Below are 17,655 nucleotides of genomic sequence, written 5' to 3'. Positions count from 1 at the left end.
ACAGACAGACAGACGGACGGACAGACAGACAGACGGAGACAGACGGACAGAGACAGACGGACAGACGGACGGAGACAGACGGACAGACGGACGGAGACAGACGGACAGACGGACGGAGACAGACGGACGGAGAGAGACAGACAGACAGACAGAAAGGAGACATCACATGATACATCCCAACTCCCAACGGCGGTAAGAACTGCTACAGACACCTGGTAGTCTGGCACCAGTGACATGATTTAATTCCAAAGAAGAACCCGAAGTGACGAAACAGAAACAGCTACAGGAAGAAAACGGTGAAGTAACCATGACAACTGAAGTATAACCATAGACGCTGTTTTCTTTCTCTTGTTGTAATTTTGTGGCAGTTATAATTTAAACGTGACTGACAGCACATGCCAGAGGAGAAAAAACACACACAAGTATATAAAAATATGCCATTAGATTCATATCAACAATTGAGGACAGTGGGTGCACTATTTACAGAAAAAACAGCAATATATACCAATATTTACATTACACAATAGACTTCTTTCACACACTGGCAGAAAGGCTACTGAAATTTACTAGGATGGCAGCATAAACTTATTATCATGGTTAGAAGTAGTGTGAATGGTCAATTCTGAATGTCTTTGCCACAGTGATATCCTACTCAATTCTGTTACTTGATTAACATGAACGCTAGCATGCTTCATATTCTACAATGTCGTGTCTATAAATGTAGTACGCAGTTACTGTGAGAACAGAGGTGGGTGGAGGGGACCATGGAAATATAACGTGACACACCATCTACCCAATGTGACAACACAACAACATGGACAGAATAAACAACAATTATTCCACACTTGGCTAAAGTACAGAACACTTAACAAGTACACAGAGACAGGCTGCTCCACTAACATACCTCTACACAGAGACAGGCTGCTCCACAGAGACAGGCTGCTCCACTAACATACCTCTACACAGAGACAGGCTGCTCCACTAACATACCTCTACACAGAGACAGGCTGCTCCACTAACATACCTCTACACAGAGACAGGCTGCTCCACTAACATACCTCTACACAGAGACAGGCTGCTCCACTAACATACCTCTACACAGAGACAGGCTGCTCCACTAACATACCTCTACACAGAGACAGGCTGCTCCACTAACATACCTCTACACAGAGACAGGCTGCTCCACTAACATACCTCTACACAGAGACAGGCTGCTCCACTAACATACCTCTACACAGAGACAGGCTGCTCCACAGAGACAGGCTGCTCCACTAACATACCTCTACACAGAGACAGGCTGCTCCACTAACATACCTCTACACAGAGACAGGCTGCTCCACTAACATACCTCTACACAGAGACAGGCTGCTCCACTAACATACCTCTACACAGAGACATGCTGCTCCACTAACATACCTCTACACAGAGACAGGCTGCTCCACTAACATACCTCTACACAGAGACAGGCTGCTCCACAGAGACAGGCTGCTCCACTAACATACCTCTACACAGAGACATGCTGCTCCACTAACATACCTCTACACAGAGACAGGCTGCTCCACTAACATACCTCTACACAGAGACAGGCTGCTCCACTAACATACCTCTACACAGAGACAGGCTGCTCCACTAACATACCTCTACACAGAGACAGGCTGCTCCACAGAGACAGGCTGCTCCACTAACATACCTCTACACAGAGACATGCTGCTCCACTAACATACCTCTACACAGAGACAGGCTGCTCCACTAACATACCTCTACACAGAGACAGGCTGCTCCACTAACATACCTCTACACAGAGACAGGCTGCTCCACTAACATACCTCTACACAGAGACAGGCTGCTCCACTAACATACCTCTACACAGAGACAGGCTGCTCCACAGAGACAGGCTGCTCCACTAACATACCTCTACACAGAGACAGGCTGCTCCACTAACATACCTCTACACAGAGACAGGCTGCTCCACAGAGACAGGCTGCTCCACTAACATACCTCTACACAGAGACACAGCTAGCAGCAGTTGAATATCCAAGGACCATCCGATTATATTTACATTTTTAGTAATTTAGCAGACGCTCTTATCCAGAGCGACTTACAGGAGCAATTAAGAGTTGTGCCTTGCTCAAGGGCCCATTGTCAGATGTTTTGTCACCTAGTCGCCACGTGGATTCGAACCAGCAACCTTTCGGTTACTCGCCCAAGGCTCTTAACCGCTAGGCTACCTGTCGCGTCTGATAATCGGTTAGCCTCTTCATTGGCTCACAGTGGGGGAATTAGCCTAATGCTAATGCATTCGGTTGGAGTGGTTGAAGGTGACCCAGATAGTTTGTAGGGTAGTTCTCATGGGTTGGAGACATTAAACACTATCACCACTTGAGCCTGAACTTGAGGACACTGGTTTGTGTGTGTGTGTGTGTGTGTGTGTGTGTGTGTGTGTGTCAGAGCTCTAGTAAATCACAATCTCTTAGAGGCAAAGAAAGAAAGAAAAAGACATCTATAAATTAAGCTGTAAAAAATACAAAGCTAAAATCAGAAACATAAATACTGTACAAACACATCTCTACTACGACCTCTAAAATAAATGTTTTAAAACACACTTCACTGTAGTGGTGCGATGCTGTTTCACTTCTTTTCAAATAGAACAAACCTTTAAAACAATAAAAAACAAACACAAAAGTGATTAAGGGTGAGAAAGAGGTGTATGTATGAGTGAGTCATAGGCTGAGGAGAGACGAGCTGTGTTTTGTCAAACGAGTGAAGAAAGTGTGTGTGTGTGTGTGTGTTCGTGTATAGTTTTAGTAGGTACCCTTGCCATATATTGCACATTGGTTACTTTGATAATATTACTCTTTAGTCTCCTTCACTCCCTTTTCCATCCCTTTCTCCTCTCCTCCCTAGGATGGAGTGTTCGCATGGTGTGGGCCAAAAAGAGGAATCCAAAGATGGATGTTTGACCCCACACCTCAGGCCCTTCTTCAAACTCCTTGTTCCATTGGTACTTCCATTAGTCCATCATTTGGCTTGTTGCAGAGTTCACAATCCTCTTCCCATCACTCGCCTTTCACCATGTCTGCCTCAATCTCTCTCTCTTCTTCTCCTTCACCTGATCGGTCTGTCCTCATCCACACTCTCTATTTCCTTCTCTCTTTCTTTCTTTCTTTCCCTCCATATCCTTCATCTAATCTCTTTTCTCCAGTCTCTCTCTCTCTCTCTCTGTGTCTCTCTCTCTGTGTCTCTCTCTCCCGCTCTCTCTCGTTCCCTCTCTCTCTCGTTCCCTCTCTCTCTCGTTCCCTCTCTCTCTGTGTCTCGTTCCCTCTCGTTCCCTCTCGTTCCATCTCGTTCCCTATCAGTCTGTAGAGTTTCATTATGACACGGAGTCCACAGACTGAGCAATACAAGTGGAGGGTGACTCACGCCGGAACACCAAGCACACACCACACAGTTGCATGGGAACAAATGAAAACAACAGAAAGCTGGTTTAAAGTGAGCCTGTAGTTTTTCAGTCTGGGCTAACACCCGTGCACAGAGAGATCAGAAGATTGAGCAAAAAGGACAAAAAAAACTGGACCTAATAAAAAGGGGGAGGGGTTTAAAGAGGAGGGCGGGGTTTGTGTGCGGTTTCAGCTGAGGGTGGGGTTTAAAGGGGTCAGAGGACTCTCCAAGGCAGTACTGTATGTTGCTGGTGCTTAGGGGGTGGGCTTTAATAAATGGGGCCGGCTGATTGGCTCAGACCCTCCACAGCAGTAAGTGGTTGGTGCTGTCGTCCCGCCCCACTGTCTCACTGCTGCTATTGGTCAGCCGGAAGTCCTCGTAGCCGTCGCCACCTGAGATCACCAGCTGATTGGTTTTGACGGGAAGGAGGGCGGAGGCTCGTCGGTGAGAGGAGTCCCGCCTCTGCAGACCCCCATTACCCCCGTCAACACCACTCTGGGCTGGAGACAGAGGAGTTCAAAGGTCATAAATATGGAAGTATCCATTTAAACATTGTATGACAAATGTGTTTGTAAGAAATAATGGTGCTTGAAGTGACATGGTTACCTGTGGTATCGGCGGGCAGGGGGAAGTTGACATCGAATCCTTCAGGTAGTTCTATGGAGGTGAGGAACCTCACATGGCCAGTGTGTCCGTGAGCAGAGCCCATGGGGGTCAGAGGTGACCGCAGCGTCCCTGACACAGTCCCAGAGCTGACGGCTGGGATAGACAGGGTCAGGACCACCCCTGCGCTGGTCCCGATCCACAGCAGGTCCTTACAGCCCAGGAGAGCTGTGATCCTCAGACACGCTGCCTTGTGTTGCCGGATGATCGCATCTGAACCTGGAGAGGGGATGAGAATGGTGGAGGGTAAGGTGAGAGAGAGAGGAATGCGAGAGAGAGAGAGAGAGAGAGAGAGAGAGAGAGAGAGAGAGAGAGAGAGGAGAGAGAGAGAAAGGCGAGAGATGAATGCGAGAGAGGAAAGCGAGAGAGAGAGAGGAATGCGAGAGAGGAAAGCGAGAGAGAGAGAGGAATGCGAGAGAGAGAGGAAAGCGAGAGAGAGAGAGGAATGCGAGAGAGAGAGGAAAGCGAGAGAGAGAGAGAGGAAAGCGAGAGAGAGAGAGAGGAAAGCGAGAGAGAGAGAGGAAAGCGAGAGAGAGAGAGGAAAGCGAGAGAGAGAGAGGAAAGCGAGAGAGAGAGGAAAGCGAGAGAGAGAGAGGAAAGCGAGAGAGAGAGAGGAAAGCGAGAAAGCGAGAGGAAAGCGAGAGAGAGAGAGAGAGGAAAGCGAGAGAGAGAGAGGAAAGCGAGAGAGAGAGGAAAGCGAGAGAGAGAGAGGAAAGCGAGAGAGAGAGAGGAAAGCGAGAGAGAGAGGAAAGCGAGAGAGAGGAAGGCGAGAGAGAGAGAGAGGAAAGCGAGAGAGAGGAAAGCGAGAGAAAGAGAGGAAAGCGAGAGAGAGAGAGGAAAGCGAGAGAGGAAAGCGAGAGAGAGAGAGAGAGGAAAGCGAGAGAGAGAGAGAGGAAAGCGAGAGAGAGAGAGAGGAAAGCGAGAGAGAGAGAGAAAAGCGAGAGAGAGAGGAAGGCGAGAGAGAGTGCTTTCTGGTGCTGCCATCTACTGGTTAAGAGTAATGTGTTATGTGTAATGTAATGTGCTGAATTCATTTGTGTGTGTTGTGTGTGTGTGTGTGTGTGTGTGTGTGTATTTTAACTGCCGTCGTTAAGGCAGTAAAGGTCTACGATGTTTTGGACACGTATGGTGTGTGCTCTGTGTTACCTGCAAGCATCTTGTGCACGGCGGGAGCCACGTCCACCTCCGTCAGGCTGTCCCAGGTCTGGGCGTGGTAAAGTCTGATCTGGGCACTACCTTGGAGCGCCAGCCACACCCCCTGGCCGTAGCTCACCATGCAGGTAACACACCTACTGCTGTCTGTGCCCACCTGGAACCAGTGCTGCAGGGGAGAGAGAGAGAGGTTACAACCACCCATCAGGGGCAGCAGGTAGTCTAGTGGTTAGAGCGTTGGACTAGTAACCAGCAGGTAGTCTAGTGGTTAGAGAGTTGGACTAGTAACCAGCAGGTAGTCTAGTGGTTAGAGCGTTGGACTAGTAACCAGCAGGTAGTCTAGTGGTTAGAGAGTTGGACTAGTAACCAGCAAGTAGCCTAGTGGTTAGAGCATTGGACTAGTAACCAGCAGGTAGTCTAGTGGTTAGAGCGTTGGACTAGTAACCAGCAGGTAGCCTAGTGGTTAGAGCGTTGGACTAGTAACCAGCAGGTAGTCTAGTGGTTAGAGCGTTGGACTAGTAACCGAAAGGTTGCAAGATCAAATCCCCGAGCCGACGAGGTAAAAATCTGTCGTTCTGCCCCTGAACAAGGCAGTTAACCCACTGCTCCCCGGTAGGCTGTCACTGAAAATAAGAATTTGTTCTTAAGTTCTTAACTTACTTGCCTAGTCAAATAAAGTTAAAATATATATATATTTTTAAAATCAGTCCATCCACCCATCGTTCCATCCATATTGTGACTGGACTGTGATCATACCTCTTGCACCAGTGTGGTTGTGTTGATGATGAGAACGCGGTTCTGTGAACCACACCACAGCTTTCCACCGACCGGGACCATCTTAGTGACAGGACTACTGGGCGTGCCCAGACTCAACGTCTGGGATGACTGGGCGTCCCAGAAACTCCCCGCCTCCCTCTGGTAGACGATCACTTCTCCGTTGGCCAGGGACACAAACACCTTGTTGTCCAGGTATCTGAGAGAAGAGAGGGAGGAGATTGTCAGACATTGAAGTAGTAAATCACCAAATAAAGTCACGATAAAGAGGAAGACTTCTCTGATGTTTGAACATGAAAGCAGCCAGACTCACAGAATACACAGGATGGGGGCAGAATGCTGCATCTTCATGCTGTTCTTACGGTTCCGGATGTTGTCTGATGACTGGTACACATGGATACTGACAGAGAGAGTTCAAAACACCGAGTTAGGATTTCAACGTGTGTCTGTGTGTGTCTGTCTGTGTGTGTGTGTGTCTGTGTGTGTGTCTGTGTGTGTATATGTGTGTGTGTGTCTGTGTTAGAGGTCGACCGATTAATCGGAATGGCCGATTAATTGGGGCCGATTTCAAGTTTTCATAACAATCGGAAATCTGTATTTTTGGACACCGATTTGACACCTTTATTTAATCTTTATTTAACTTGGCAAGTCAGTTAAGAACACATTCTTATTTTCAATGATGGCCTAGGAACGGTGGGTTAACTGCCTTGTTCAGGGGCAGAACGACAGATTTTCTCCTTGTCAGCTCGGGGGATCAAATCTTGCAACCCTACAGTTAGCTAGTCCAACGCAATAAAGACCTGCCTCTTGTTGTACTCCACAAGGAGACTGCCTGTTACGCGAATGCAGTAAACCAAAGTACGTTGCTAGCTAGCATTAAACTTATCTTATAAAAACAATCAATCATAATCACTAGTTAACTACAACTGGTTGATGCTAGATAATATCTAGTAATATCGTGTCCTGCATTGCATATAATCTGACTGAGCATACAAGTATCTAAGTATCTGACTGAGCAGTGGTAGGTAGAAGCAGGCTCGTAAACATTCATTCAAACAGCACTTTTGTGCGTTTTGCCAGCAGCTCTTCGTTGTGCGTCAAGCATTGCGCTGTTTATGACTTCAAGCCTATCAACTCCCGAGATGAGGCTGGTGTAACCGATGTGAAATGGCTGGCTAGTTATCGCGCGTTAATAGCGTTTCAAACGTCACTCGCTCTGAGCCTGTGGTTGTTTCCCTTGCTCTGCATGGGTAACGCTGCTTCGATGGTGGCTGTTGTCGTTGTGTTGCTGGTTTGAGCCCAGGGAGGAGCAAGGAGAGGGACGGAAGCTATACTGTTACACTGGCAATACTAAAGTGCCTATAAGAACATCCAATAGTCAAAGGTTAATGAAATACAAATGGTATAGAGAGAAATAGTCCTATAATAACTACAACCTAAAACTTCTTACCTGGGAATATTGAAGACTCATGTTAAAAGGAACCACCAGCTTTCATATGTTCTCATGTTCTAAGCAAGGAACTTAAACGTTAGCTTTCTTACATGGCACATATTGCACTTTTACTTTCTTCTCCAACACTTTGTTTTTGCATTATTTAAACCAAATTGAACAGGTTTCATTATTTATTTGAGGCTAAATTGATTTTATTGATGTATTATATTAAGTTAAAATAAGTTTTAATTCAGTACTGTTGTAATTGTCATTATTACAAATAAAACATTCAAAAATCGGCCGATTAATCGGTATCGGGTTTTTTGGCCCTCCAATAATCGGTATCGGTGTTGAAAAATCATAATCGGTCGACCTCTAGTCTGTGTTGTGAGTTTACCATCCGTCCTCTGTGCCCAGCCACACAGAGCTCTGGTAAGCCTCCGGGTCAATGCTGAGCAGATCCTCCAGACTGGCTCTAGTGAAGGATCCCCGGGAGGAGCGGCGCATCGCTCTCCCGTCCATGGGGCTCTCGCTGTGGGGTCGACCTCTTCCACCCACCCCTGGCCTGCCTGGAGCTCCATATTGACTGGCCTCTGGGTAGTCCTGCTCCTCCTCACTACTGGTGGTCTCTGTAGCCATGTCCTTAGAACCAGACCCCTCCTCATCTAGGACAAAGGACAGTCAGGGTGTTTGTGTACATAGTCGTTACCAGGGCTGGATGAATGGATGGCTTGGGTGTGTGTGTGTGTGTGTGTCTGTACTCACTGCCATAGCTGGATGACACAGTAGAGTGACTGGCTTGGCTCTGCAGAGTGGAGGAGGGGCTAGGAGAATCTTCATCGTCCGTGTCATCACTGTCAAACGGAACTAACTCTGGACCCGCCCCTGAAGGGGGCTCGGTCAGCTGCAGCGACGAATGAGAAATGGAGATGTGTAGCTGCTGCTGGGATGGGGTGGAGTCAACAGCTACACGGGGAGGGGCAGGGAAGGGGTCCACTCCACGTTCCCTAGGAGACACGGGTTGCAGGATGCTGATTGGTTAGAAGTCAGTAACGTTAGCATTACAAGCATTGCAGGACATTACAATCTTCCAAGATCATCAGTGACAAATACAAGGAAATGGAACACAACTTATGCACACCCTCAACACCATGGTTGCACACCCTCAACACCCCTCCTGTCTCAGCCTTCAGTATTTATGCTGCAGTAGTTTATGTGTCGGGGGGCTAGGGTCAGTTTGTTATATCTGGAGAACTTCTCCTGTCCTATTCGGTGTCCTGTGTGAATCTAAGTGTGCGTTCTCTAATTCTCTCCTTCTCTCTTTCTTTCTCTCTCTCGGAGGACCTGAGCCCTAGGACCATGCCCCAGGACTACCTGACATGATGACTCCTTGCTGTCCCCAGTGCACCTGGCTGTGCTGCTGCTCCAGTTTCAACTGTTCTGCCTTATTATTATTCGACCATGCTGGTCATTTATGAACATTTGAACATCTTGGCCATGTTCTGTTATAATCTCCACCCGGCACAGCCAGAAGAGGACTGGCCACCCCACATAGCCTGGTTCCTCTCTAGGTTTCTTCCTAGGTTTTGGCCTTTCTAGGGAGTTTTTCCTAGCCACCGTGCTTCTACACCTGCATTGCTTGCTGTTTGGGGTTTTAGGCTGGGTTTCTGTACAGCACTTTGAGATATCAGCTGATGTACGAAGGGCTATATAAATAAATTTGATTTGATGATCAACAGTAAACACTGATATGTGTGTGTTTGTGCACTATGCTCTGTGTACCAACCTCCCCTTGAGTCTAGGGACTGATATGTGTGTGTTTGTGCACTATGCTCTGTGTACCAACCTCCCCTTGAGTCCAGGGACTGATATGTGTGTGTTTGTACAATATGCTCTGTGTACCAACCTCCCCTTGAGTCCAGGGACTGATATGTGTGTGTTTGTACAATATGCTCTGTGTACCAACCTCCCCTTGAGTCCAGGGACTAATACGTGTGTGTTTGTACAATATGCTCTGTGTACCAACCTCCCCTTGAGTCCAGGGACTGATATGTGTGTGTTTGTGCAATATGCTCTGTGTACCAACCTCCCCTTGAGTCTAGGGACTGATATGTGTGTGTATGTGCACTATGCTCTGTGTACCAACCTCCCCTTGAGTCCAGGGACTGATATGTGTGTGTTTGTACAATATGCTCTGTGTACCAACCTCCCCTTGAGTCCAGGGACTGATACGTGTGTGTTTGTACAATATGCTCTGTGTACCAACCTCCCCTTGAGTCCAGGGACTAATACGTGTGTGTTTGTACAATATGCTCTGTGTACCAACCTCCCCTTGAGTCCAGGGACTGATACGTGTGTGTTTGTACAATATGCTCTGTGTACCAACCTCCCCTTGAGTCCAGGGACTAATACGTTTGTGTTTGTACAATATGCTCTGTGTACCAACCTCCCCTTGAGTCCAGGGACTGATATGTGTGTGTTTGTGCAATATGCTCTGTGTACCAACCTCCCCTTGAGTCCAGGGACTGATATGTGTGTGTTTGTACAATATGCTCTGTGTACCAACCTCCCCTTGAGTCCAGGGACTGATATGTGTGTGTTTGTACAATATGCTCTGTGTACCAACCTCCCCTTGAGTCCAGGGACCGCGGCGATACAGATGATCCTAGCAGAGCAGACAGCGATACAGGCCTCTACAGTGGGCTGGTCTCTGATGTTGAGCAGACACACCTGGCCCACGTAACCATCACTGTTACATACCCACACCTCACTGCTGCTCTCTGGACAACTGTGGCTGGGGGAGGCACAGGAGAACTGGAGAGGGAGGCACAGGGCAGGATGGAAGGGAAAGGACCATGAATACTTAAGTAGGCGTGTTCTCCATCACAAAACCCTAAGCTTTACCGTAGACAGTCAGAATGGCCAGGTAACCATGTCACATCACCAGGGCAGGCTGGTCCCTCTCACCTGCATCCCACTACGGGTCTTCATAATGGGGATAGCCTTCAGGAACTCTGGGTCCCACTGGTCCTTATTCATTGCTACACACACAGGACAAAGGAAGTGAGAAAGTTATTAACTTAGAGTTTGATCTCAAGAGAAAGACAAGTGAACTATACAATGTTAAATAACAAACGTGTTTCCTCGTACCCAGTTGCTTCTTGGCATCTTCGAAGGCCTGTTGGAAGTTGCTGCGTGTGTCTGGGGAGCTGAACTCGAAGACGAAGCTGGTTTCTGCCGAGGCGGTGGTCAGCTCCAGCTTGGTGGGCAGGAAGCTCATACTGAAGGCTAGAGACTGTTTCTCTGCAAGCTCCCTGTGGACTGACACCATCAGGTCCTTTATCACATCATCCAGAGACTGAGGAGAGAGAGGGGGGGTAGAGGGGAGGGGGGAGAGAGAGGGAGGGAAGGGGGGGGTAGAGGGGAGGGGGAGGGAGGGAGAGAGAGGGAGGGAGAGGGGGAAGAGGGAGGGTTGGTAGGGAGGGGAGAGCAGGGTGGGAGGGAGGAGGGAAGGGTGGGAGGGGGACAGGGCAGGGAGGAGGGGAGGGGAGGGAGGGAGGGAGGGAGGGAGGGAGGGAGGGAGGGAGGAGGGAGGGAAGGGTGGGAGAGAGGGAGAGGGAAGGAGAAGGGGGAGGGGGGAGGACAGGACAGGGAGGGGGAGGGAGAGAGGGGAGGGAGGTGGAGAGAAATTAGGTTTGTTAAAGTAGATTTCTCAGAGAGAGCGAGAGAGAGGAACTAAATGTAAATGTGTATGAGATTTGCTAGATGTGAGGTGTGTGTGTTACCTGGTGAGGGAAGCTGAGAGTCTCTGATAGTTTGCTGATGTGTCCCAGTGTACTCAGGTCCTCGTCCAGACGACCAATCATCTTCTGGATGGTCTCTTTGTTGGTTGCCTGGGAGGGGCCTTACATACAGGAAAAGAGATGATGACATCTGACCCATGAGCACTGTGATACAGGAAGAACTACAGTATAACTACAGTATAATCTCAGACACATATAAACTACACATCCCATGAGCACTGGGATGCAGGAAGAACTACAGTAGAATCTCAGATACATATCAAAATAAAAATGTAATTGTATCTGTCACATGCGCCAAATACACCTTACCGTGAAATGCTTACTTACAAGCCTTTAACCAACAATGCAGTTAAGAAAATATTTACAAAATAAACTAAAAAATATAGATACATGAAGGTAATTTCAGACTATAAACTACACATCCCATGAACACTGGAATACAGGAAGAACTACAGTATAATTTCAGATACATATAAACTACACATCCCATGAGCCCTCAGGAGACGTACTTTTCACAATCTCCACGTCCTCTAGGGGAAGTTTCCACAGGAACTTATATTTACTGGATGTGTCGATCACACTGGCAGCAGAGTACCTGGAAGAGATGGAAAGACGTGAGGACAGGGAGAAAAACAGAGATATTTCTGTGTACGATGCAGAAAGCGTAATGTGTTTCAGGCAACACCAGGGGGCAGCAAGACAGTCTCCTTTTATTTAACACGGCAATGTATGGGGTGAACCCATAGAGAAGGATAGAGGCCTCTAGTAGCCAAAAAGACGTATTAGTATGGGCAGTATTACTATGGGTGAACCAAGGGGCCAGGGTTCCGGTTTCGACTACTACAGTCTTGCTTCAGTACTGCAGTTTAACTGAAGTCTGGCCCAGGAAGTCAGTTTCCATAGACGGCCCCATAGAGAAGTCCCGATTTGAAAATCCCTTTAGTCATCATTTTTTGTGCACAAAACATCCATTCAATTATTCAAATAACTGATGCTGAGGCAGATTTTTTTTAAATCACAAAGATATTAACACTTTATATTCCTCCAATGTCTGTCATGTTTCTGGTTGACGTGATGAGCAGCTCCTGTGCACATTCAGTCTAGTCTATGTGAAGTTGGGCTGTGGAAACAGAATCTTACCCGGATCTAGACGCTCCACATATCGGCGTATACGAATGTGAGTAGATTACGTTGAAAACAAAAGGTCTCTAGTTATTTTATACCTCAATGTGGGAAACGTAGGGTTTAGGGTAGGGACCTAATATTAACCCATACAGTCTCCACTCATCAAATAGGGATTCCCAGGAGGATTGTTAGTGAGTGGAAAAATACAAGATGGACTGATCTGTCTGTTGTCATTCTATATTGTGACTCAGAAGCTCAAGCAGCTACATTGCAGGTTTGTGTGTGTGTGTGTGTGTGTGTGAGACTCAGAAGCTCAAGCAGCTACATTGCAGGTTTGTGTGTGTGTGTGTGTGTGTGTGTGTGTGTGTGTGTGTGTGTGTGTGAGACTCAGAAGCTCAAGCAGCTACATTGCAGGTTTGTGTTTGTGTTTGTGTGTGTGTGTGTGTGTGTGTGTGTGTGTGTGTGGCTCACAGGCTCATGGAGCTGCGTCTCAGGGATCCAGACTTCCTCTTTAGGGTGGTGCAGATGAGCAGATCACTGAAGAGGAAGAGAGAACGGTCCTTCTTACCCCCCACGGTCTTCTGCAGAGTGAGAAATAGAGAGAGGAGAGAGAGTTGAGTGAGGAGAGAGAGAGAGAGGAGAGAGAGATAGAGGAGAGGAAAGAGAGAGGAGAGAGAGGAGAGAGGCAGAGAGAGAGGAGAGAGGCAGAGAGAGAGGAGAGAAGCAGAGAGAGAGGAGAGAGGCAGAGAGCGAGGAAAAAGAGAGAGAGGTGAGTGGAGAGAGAGAGGAGCGAGGAGAGAGGAGAGGCAGAGAGAGAGAGGAGAAAGAGAGAGAGAGGTGAGTGGAGAGAGAGGAGCAAGGAGAGAGACAGGAGAGAGAGAGAGACAGATGGACAGAGCGAGAGAGAGAGGAGAGAGGCAGAGAGAGAGAGGAGAAAGAGAGGTGAGTGGAGAGAGAGAGGAGCGAGGAGAGAGACAGAGGAGAGAGACAGAGACAGATGGACAGAGCGAGAGAGAGAGAGAGAAAGAGAGAGAGAGACAGATGGACAGAGCGAGAGAGAGAGAGAAAGAGAGAGAGACATCCAATCCTTCTTATCTGTAATCTAGATTGATATCTGACAGAGGGCCGTATCAGAGGGATGTCACTCAGCAGAGTATCTACGGTCTCTGCTGTCAGTCTGGAAGACCGTCATAATGTCACACTGTCAATCAATCAGTCTGAGTGTCTCAGTCTCACCGCCTCCATCACCATCTCCTGTCTCAGGAACTTCCTCATTGGGTTAAGAATCTGACCGAGAGAGAGAGATTACAATCATTATTACAGTACTATCAACTTTGAGATAGTAAAAGAAAGCAGTATATATATATATTATATGTAAGTGTCCTACATCTCTGACGTGTTCCACTCCCTCGATGTGGGCTTCTATCTCCTGCATGACGCGTGTCTCTCTCTCCACCTCCTCCGCAGAGCGACGCCCCTTATTGATCTTCTCAGCCAATCGCTTGATGTCTCTCTGGGCGTCCAATAGCAACGGGTGGTCTGGATGTTCCTCAGGAGTGTGCTTCAACAGATCCTAGAGAACAGGGACACACACATTTGACTACCAAGGAGCTTCATCTGCAGGAGAATATGAATCCAAATACACGTTTACACCTTCATCTTTACATCTTCATCTTCACACCTTCATCTTCATCTGTACACCTTAATCTTTACACCTTCATCTTTACACCTTCATCTTTCATACGCAGACCTTAAACACTAAACTGGTTGACATTGAGGAAACAGCTAGGCCAGGAGCAGCCTGGGTCTCATCTCAGACTTTAACCCAGTTAGGCAGAGGGGAGGAGACTCACCTTGACCAGTTAGACAGAGGGGAGGAGACTCACCTTGACCAGTTAGGCAGAGTGGAGGAGAATCACCTTGACCAGTTAGGCAGAGGGGAGGAGACTCACCTTGACCAGTTAGGCAGAGGGGAGGAGACTCACCTTGACCAGTTAGGCAGAGGGGAGGAGACTCATCTTGACCAGTTAGGCAGAGGGGAGGAGACTCACCTTGACCAGTTAGGCAGAGGGGAGGAGACTCACCTTGACCAGTTAGGCAGAGTGGAGGAGACTCACCTTGACCAGTTAGACAGAGGGGAGGAGACTCACCTTGACCAGTTAGGCAGAGTGGAGGAGACTCACCTTGACCAGTTAGACAGAGCGGAGGAGACTCACCTTGACCAGTTAGGCAGAGTGGAGGAGACTCACCTTGACCAACAGCTCATAACGGGGGATCCTCTGGACAGGCTTGATCATCAGATCACCCAGGGCCTGCTTCTCCTTGTTCTCACGCATACTGGTCTGTGGGGGGGAGAGAGAGAGGAAGGTGGGAGATAGAAGGAGCGGCAGTAGGGAAAAGAGAAGAGAGACAGAAGAGAAAGAGAGGAGAGAAAGGGAGAGAGAAGAGAGAGAGAGAAGAGAGAGAGAAAAGATAGAGAAAGGGAGAGAGAAAAGATAGAGAAAGAGAAGATAGAGAAAGAAAGAGAGAAAATAGAGAAAGGGAGAGAGAAAATAGAGAAAGGGAGAGAGAAGAGAGAGAAAGGGAGAGAAAGGGAGAGAGAAGAGAGAGAGAAGAGAGAGAAAGGGAGAGAAAGGGAGAGAGAAGAGAGAGAGAAGAGAGAAAGGGAGCGAGAAAGGGAGCGAGAAGAGAGAGAGAAGAGAGAGAAAGGGAGAGAGAAGAGAGAGAAAGGGAGAGAGAAGAGAGAGAAAGGGAGAGAGAAGAGAGAGAAAGGGAGAGAGAAGAGAGAAAGGGAGAGAAGAGAGAGAAAGGGAGAGAGAAGAGAGAAAGGGAGAGAGAAGAGAGAGAAAGGGAGAGAGAAGAGAGAGAGAAAGGGAGCGAGAAGAGAGAGAAAGGGAGCGAGAAGAGAGAGAAAGGGAGAGAGAAGAGAGAGAAAGGGAGAGAGAAGAGAGAGAAAGGAAGAGAAAGGGAGAGAGAAAGGGAGAGAGAAGAGAGAGAAAGGGAGAGAGAAGAGAGAAAGGGAGAGAAGAGAGAGAAAGGGAGAGAGAAGAGAGAAAGGGAGAGAGAAGAGAGAGAAAGGGAGAGAAAGGGAGAGAGAAGAGAGAGAGAAAGGGAGCGAGAAGAGAGAGAAAGGGAGAGAGAAAGGGAGAGAGAAGAGAGAGAAAGGGAGAGAGAAGAGAGAGAAAGGGAGCGAGAAGAGAGAGAAAGGGAGAGAGAAGAGAGAGAAAGGAAGAGAAAGGGAGAGAGAAAGGGAGAGAGAAAGGGAGAGAGAAGAGAGAAAGGGAGAGAGAAGAGAGAGAAAGGGAGAGAGAAGAGAGAAAGGGAGAGAGAAGAGAGAGAAAGGGAGAGAGAAGAGAGAAAGGGAGAGAGAAGAGAGAGAAAGGGAGAGAAAGGGAGAGAGAAGAGAGAGAGAAAGGGAGCGAGAAGAGAGAGAAAGGGAGAGAGAAGAGAGAGAAAGGGAGAGAAAGGGAGAGAGAAGAGAGAGAGAAAGGGAGCGAGAAGAGAGAGAAAGGGAGAGAGAAGAGAGAGAAAGGGAGAGAAAGGGAGAGAGAAAGGGAGAGAAAGGGAGAGAGAAGAGAGAGAAAGGGAGAGAGAAGAGAGAGAAAGGGAGAGAGAAGAGAGAGAAAGGGAGAGAGAAGAGAGAGAAAGGGAGAGAGAAGAGAGAAAGGGAGCGAGAAAGGGAGCGAGAAGAGAGAGAAAGGGAGAGAGAAGAGAGAAAGGGAGAGAGAAAGGGAGAGAGAAGAGAGAAAGGGAGAGAGAAGAGAGAAAGGGAGAGAGAAGAGAGAAAGGGAGAGAGAAGAGAGAAGGGAGAGAGAAGGGAGAGAAAGGGAGAGAGAAAGGGAGAGAGAAGAGAGAAAGGGAGAGAGAAGAGAGAGAAAGGGAGAGAAAGGGAGAGAGAAGAGAGAAAGGGAGAGAAAGGGAGAGAGAAGGGAGAGAGAAGAGAGAGAAAGGGAGAGAGAAGAGAGAAAGGGAGAGAGAAGAGAGAGAAAGGGAGAGAGAAGAGAGAGAAAGGGAGAGAGAAAGGGAGCGAGAAGAGAGAGAAAGGGAGAGAGAAGAGAGAGAAAGGGAGAGAGAAAGGGAGAGAAAGGGAGAGAGAAAGGAGAGAGGAGAGAAAGAGAGAAAGGGAGAGAGAAGAGAGAAAGGGAGAGAGAAAGGGAGCGAGAAGAGAGAGAAAGGGAGAGAGAAGAGAGAGAAAGAAAGAGAGAGAGAAGAGAGAAAGGGAGAGAGAAAGGGAGAGAGAAGAGAGAAAGGGAGAGAAAGGGAGAGAGAAGAGAGAAAGGGAGAGAGAAGAGAGAAAGGGAGAGAGAAAGGGAGAGAGGAGAGAAAGAGAGAAAGGGAGAGAGAAGAGAGAAAGGGAGAGAGAAAGGGAGCGAGAAGAGAGAGAAAGGGAGAGAGAAGAGAGAGAAAGAAAGAGAGAGAGAAGAGAGAAAGGGAGAGAGGAGAGAGGAAGAGAGAAAGGAGAGAAAGGGAGAGAGAAGAGAGAAAGGGAGAGAGAAAGGGAGAGAGAAGAGAGAGAAAGGGAGAGAGAAGAGAGAGAAAGAAAGAGAGAGAGAAGAGAGAAAGGGAGAGAGAAAGGGAGAGAGAAGAGAGAAAGGGAGAGAAAGGGAGAGAAAAGAGAGAAAGGGAGAGAGAAGGGAGAGAAAGGGAGAGAGAAGAGAGAGAGAAGGGAGAGAAAGGGAGAGAGAAGAGAGAGAAAGAAGAGAGAGAGAAGAGAGAGAAAGGGAGAGAGAAGAGAGAGAAAGGGAGAGAGAAGAGAGAGAAAGGAGAGAGAAGAGAGAGAGAAGAGAGAAAGGGAGAGAGAAAGGGAGAGAGAAAGGGAGAGAGAAAGGGAGAGAGAAAGGGAGAACGGGGCAGTTCTAGTCAGACTGACATATGAGCCATTAGGTGTGAATAATCTGTCTGGTTTCTCCAGACACTAGATGGCGGTATGGTTCCACATTCTGATCACTCACCCTCCTGTTACATCTGGAGTACTTCTCCCGTCTTATCTGGTGTCCTGTGTGAATTTAAGTATGCTCTCTCTAATTCTCTCTTTCTCTCTCTCTCTTTCTTTCTCTTTCTCTCTCTCTCTCTCTCGGAGTACCTGAGCCCTAGGACCATGCCTCAGGACTACATGGCCTGATGACTCCTTGTTGTCCCCAGTTCACCTGGCCGTGCTGCTGCTCCAGTTTCAACTGTTCTACCTGTGGCCATGGAAACCTGACCTGTTCACCGGACGTGCTACCTGTCCCAGACCTGCTGTTTTCAACTCTCTAGAGACAGCAGGAG

At 48.0% G+C, this 17,655-nt stretch overlaps 1 protein-coding gene across 1 annotated transcript in view; it reads right to left on the bottom strand.

Moving 5' to 3' along the window:
* Positions 1 to 219: 219 nt before the first annotated feature.
* LOC115125920 (rho guanine nucleotide exchange factor 17-like) overlaps positions 220 to 17,655 on the bottom strand; it is a 130,980-nt gene continuing 113,544 nt past the window's right edge. The window contains 16 exon segments of the mRNA XM_065024241.1: positions 220 to 3,938; positions 4,045 to 4,320; positions 5,248 to 5,422; positions 6,010 to 6,226; positions 6,341 to 6,427; positions 7,857 to 8,124; positions 8,225 to 8,466; positions 10,086 to 10,273; positions 10,427 to 10,500; positions 10,610 to 10,817; positions 11,245 to 11,363; positions 11,772 to 11,857; positions 12,859 to 12,968; positions 13,624 to 13,674; positions 13,775 to 13,960; positions 14,637 to 14,729. Of these exon segments, the coding sequence (XP_064880313.1) occupies positions 3,733 to 3,938; positions 4,045 to 4,320; positions 5,248 to 5,422; positions 6,010 to 6,226; positions 6,341 to 6,427; positions 7,857 to 8,124; positions 8,225 to 8,466; positions 10,086 to 10,273; positions 10,427 to 10,500; positions 10,610 to 10,817; positions 11,245 to 11,363; positions 11,772 to 11,857; positions 12,859 to 12,968; positions 13,624 to 13,674; positions 13,775 to 13,960; positions 14,637 to 14,729 (2,586 nt within the window). The 3' untranslated portion in view covers positions 220 to 3,732.

This window comes from Oncorhynchus nerka, linkage group LG11 (assembly GCF_034236695.1).
Source record: "Oncorhynchus nerka isolate Pitt River linkage group LG11, Oner_Uvic_2.0, whole genome shotgun sequence".
Lineage (NCBI taxonomy): Eukaryota > Metazoa > Chordata > Actinopteri > Salmoniformes > Salmonidae > Oncorhynchus > Oncorhynchus nerka.
The sequence above is the reverse complement of the archived record's forward strand: the minus strand, read 5'-3'. Positions and strand labels throughout refer to the sequence as shown.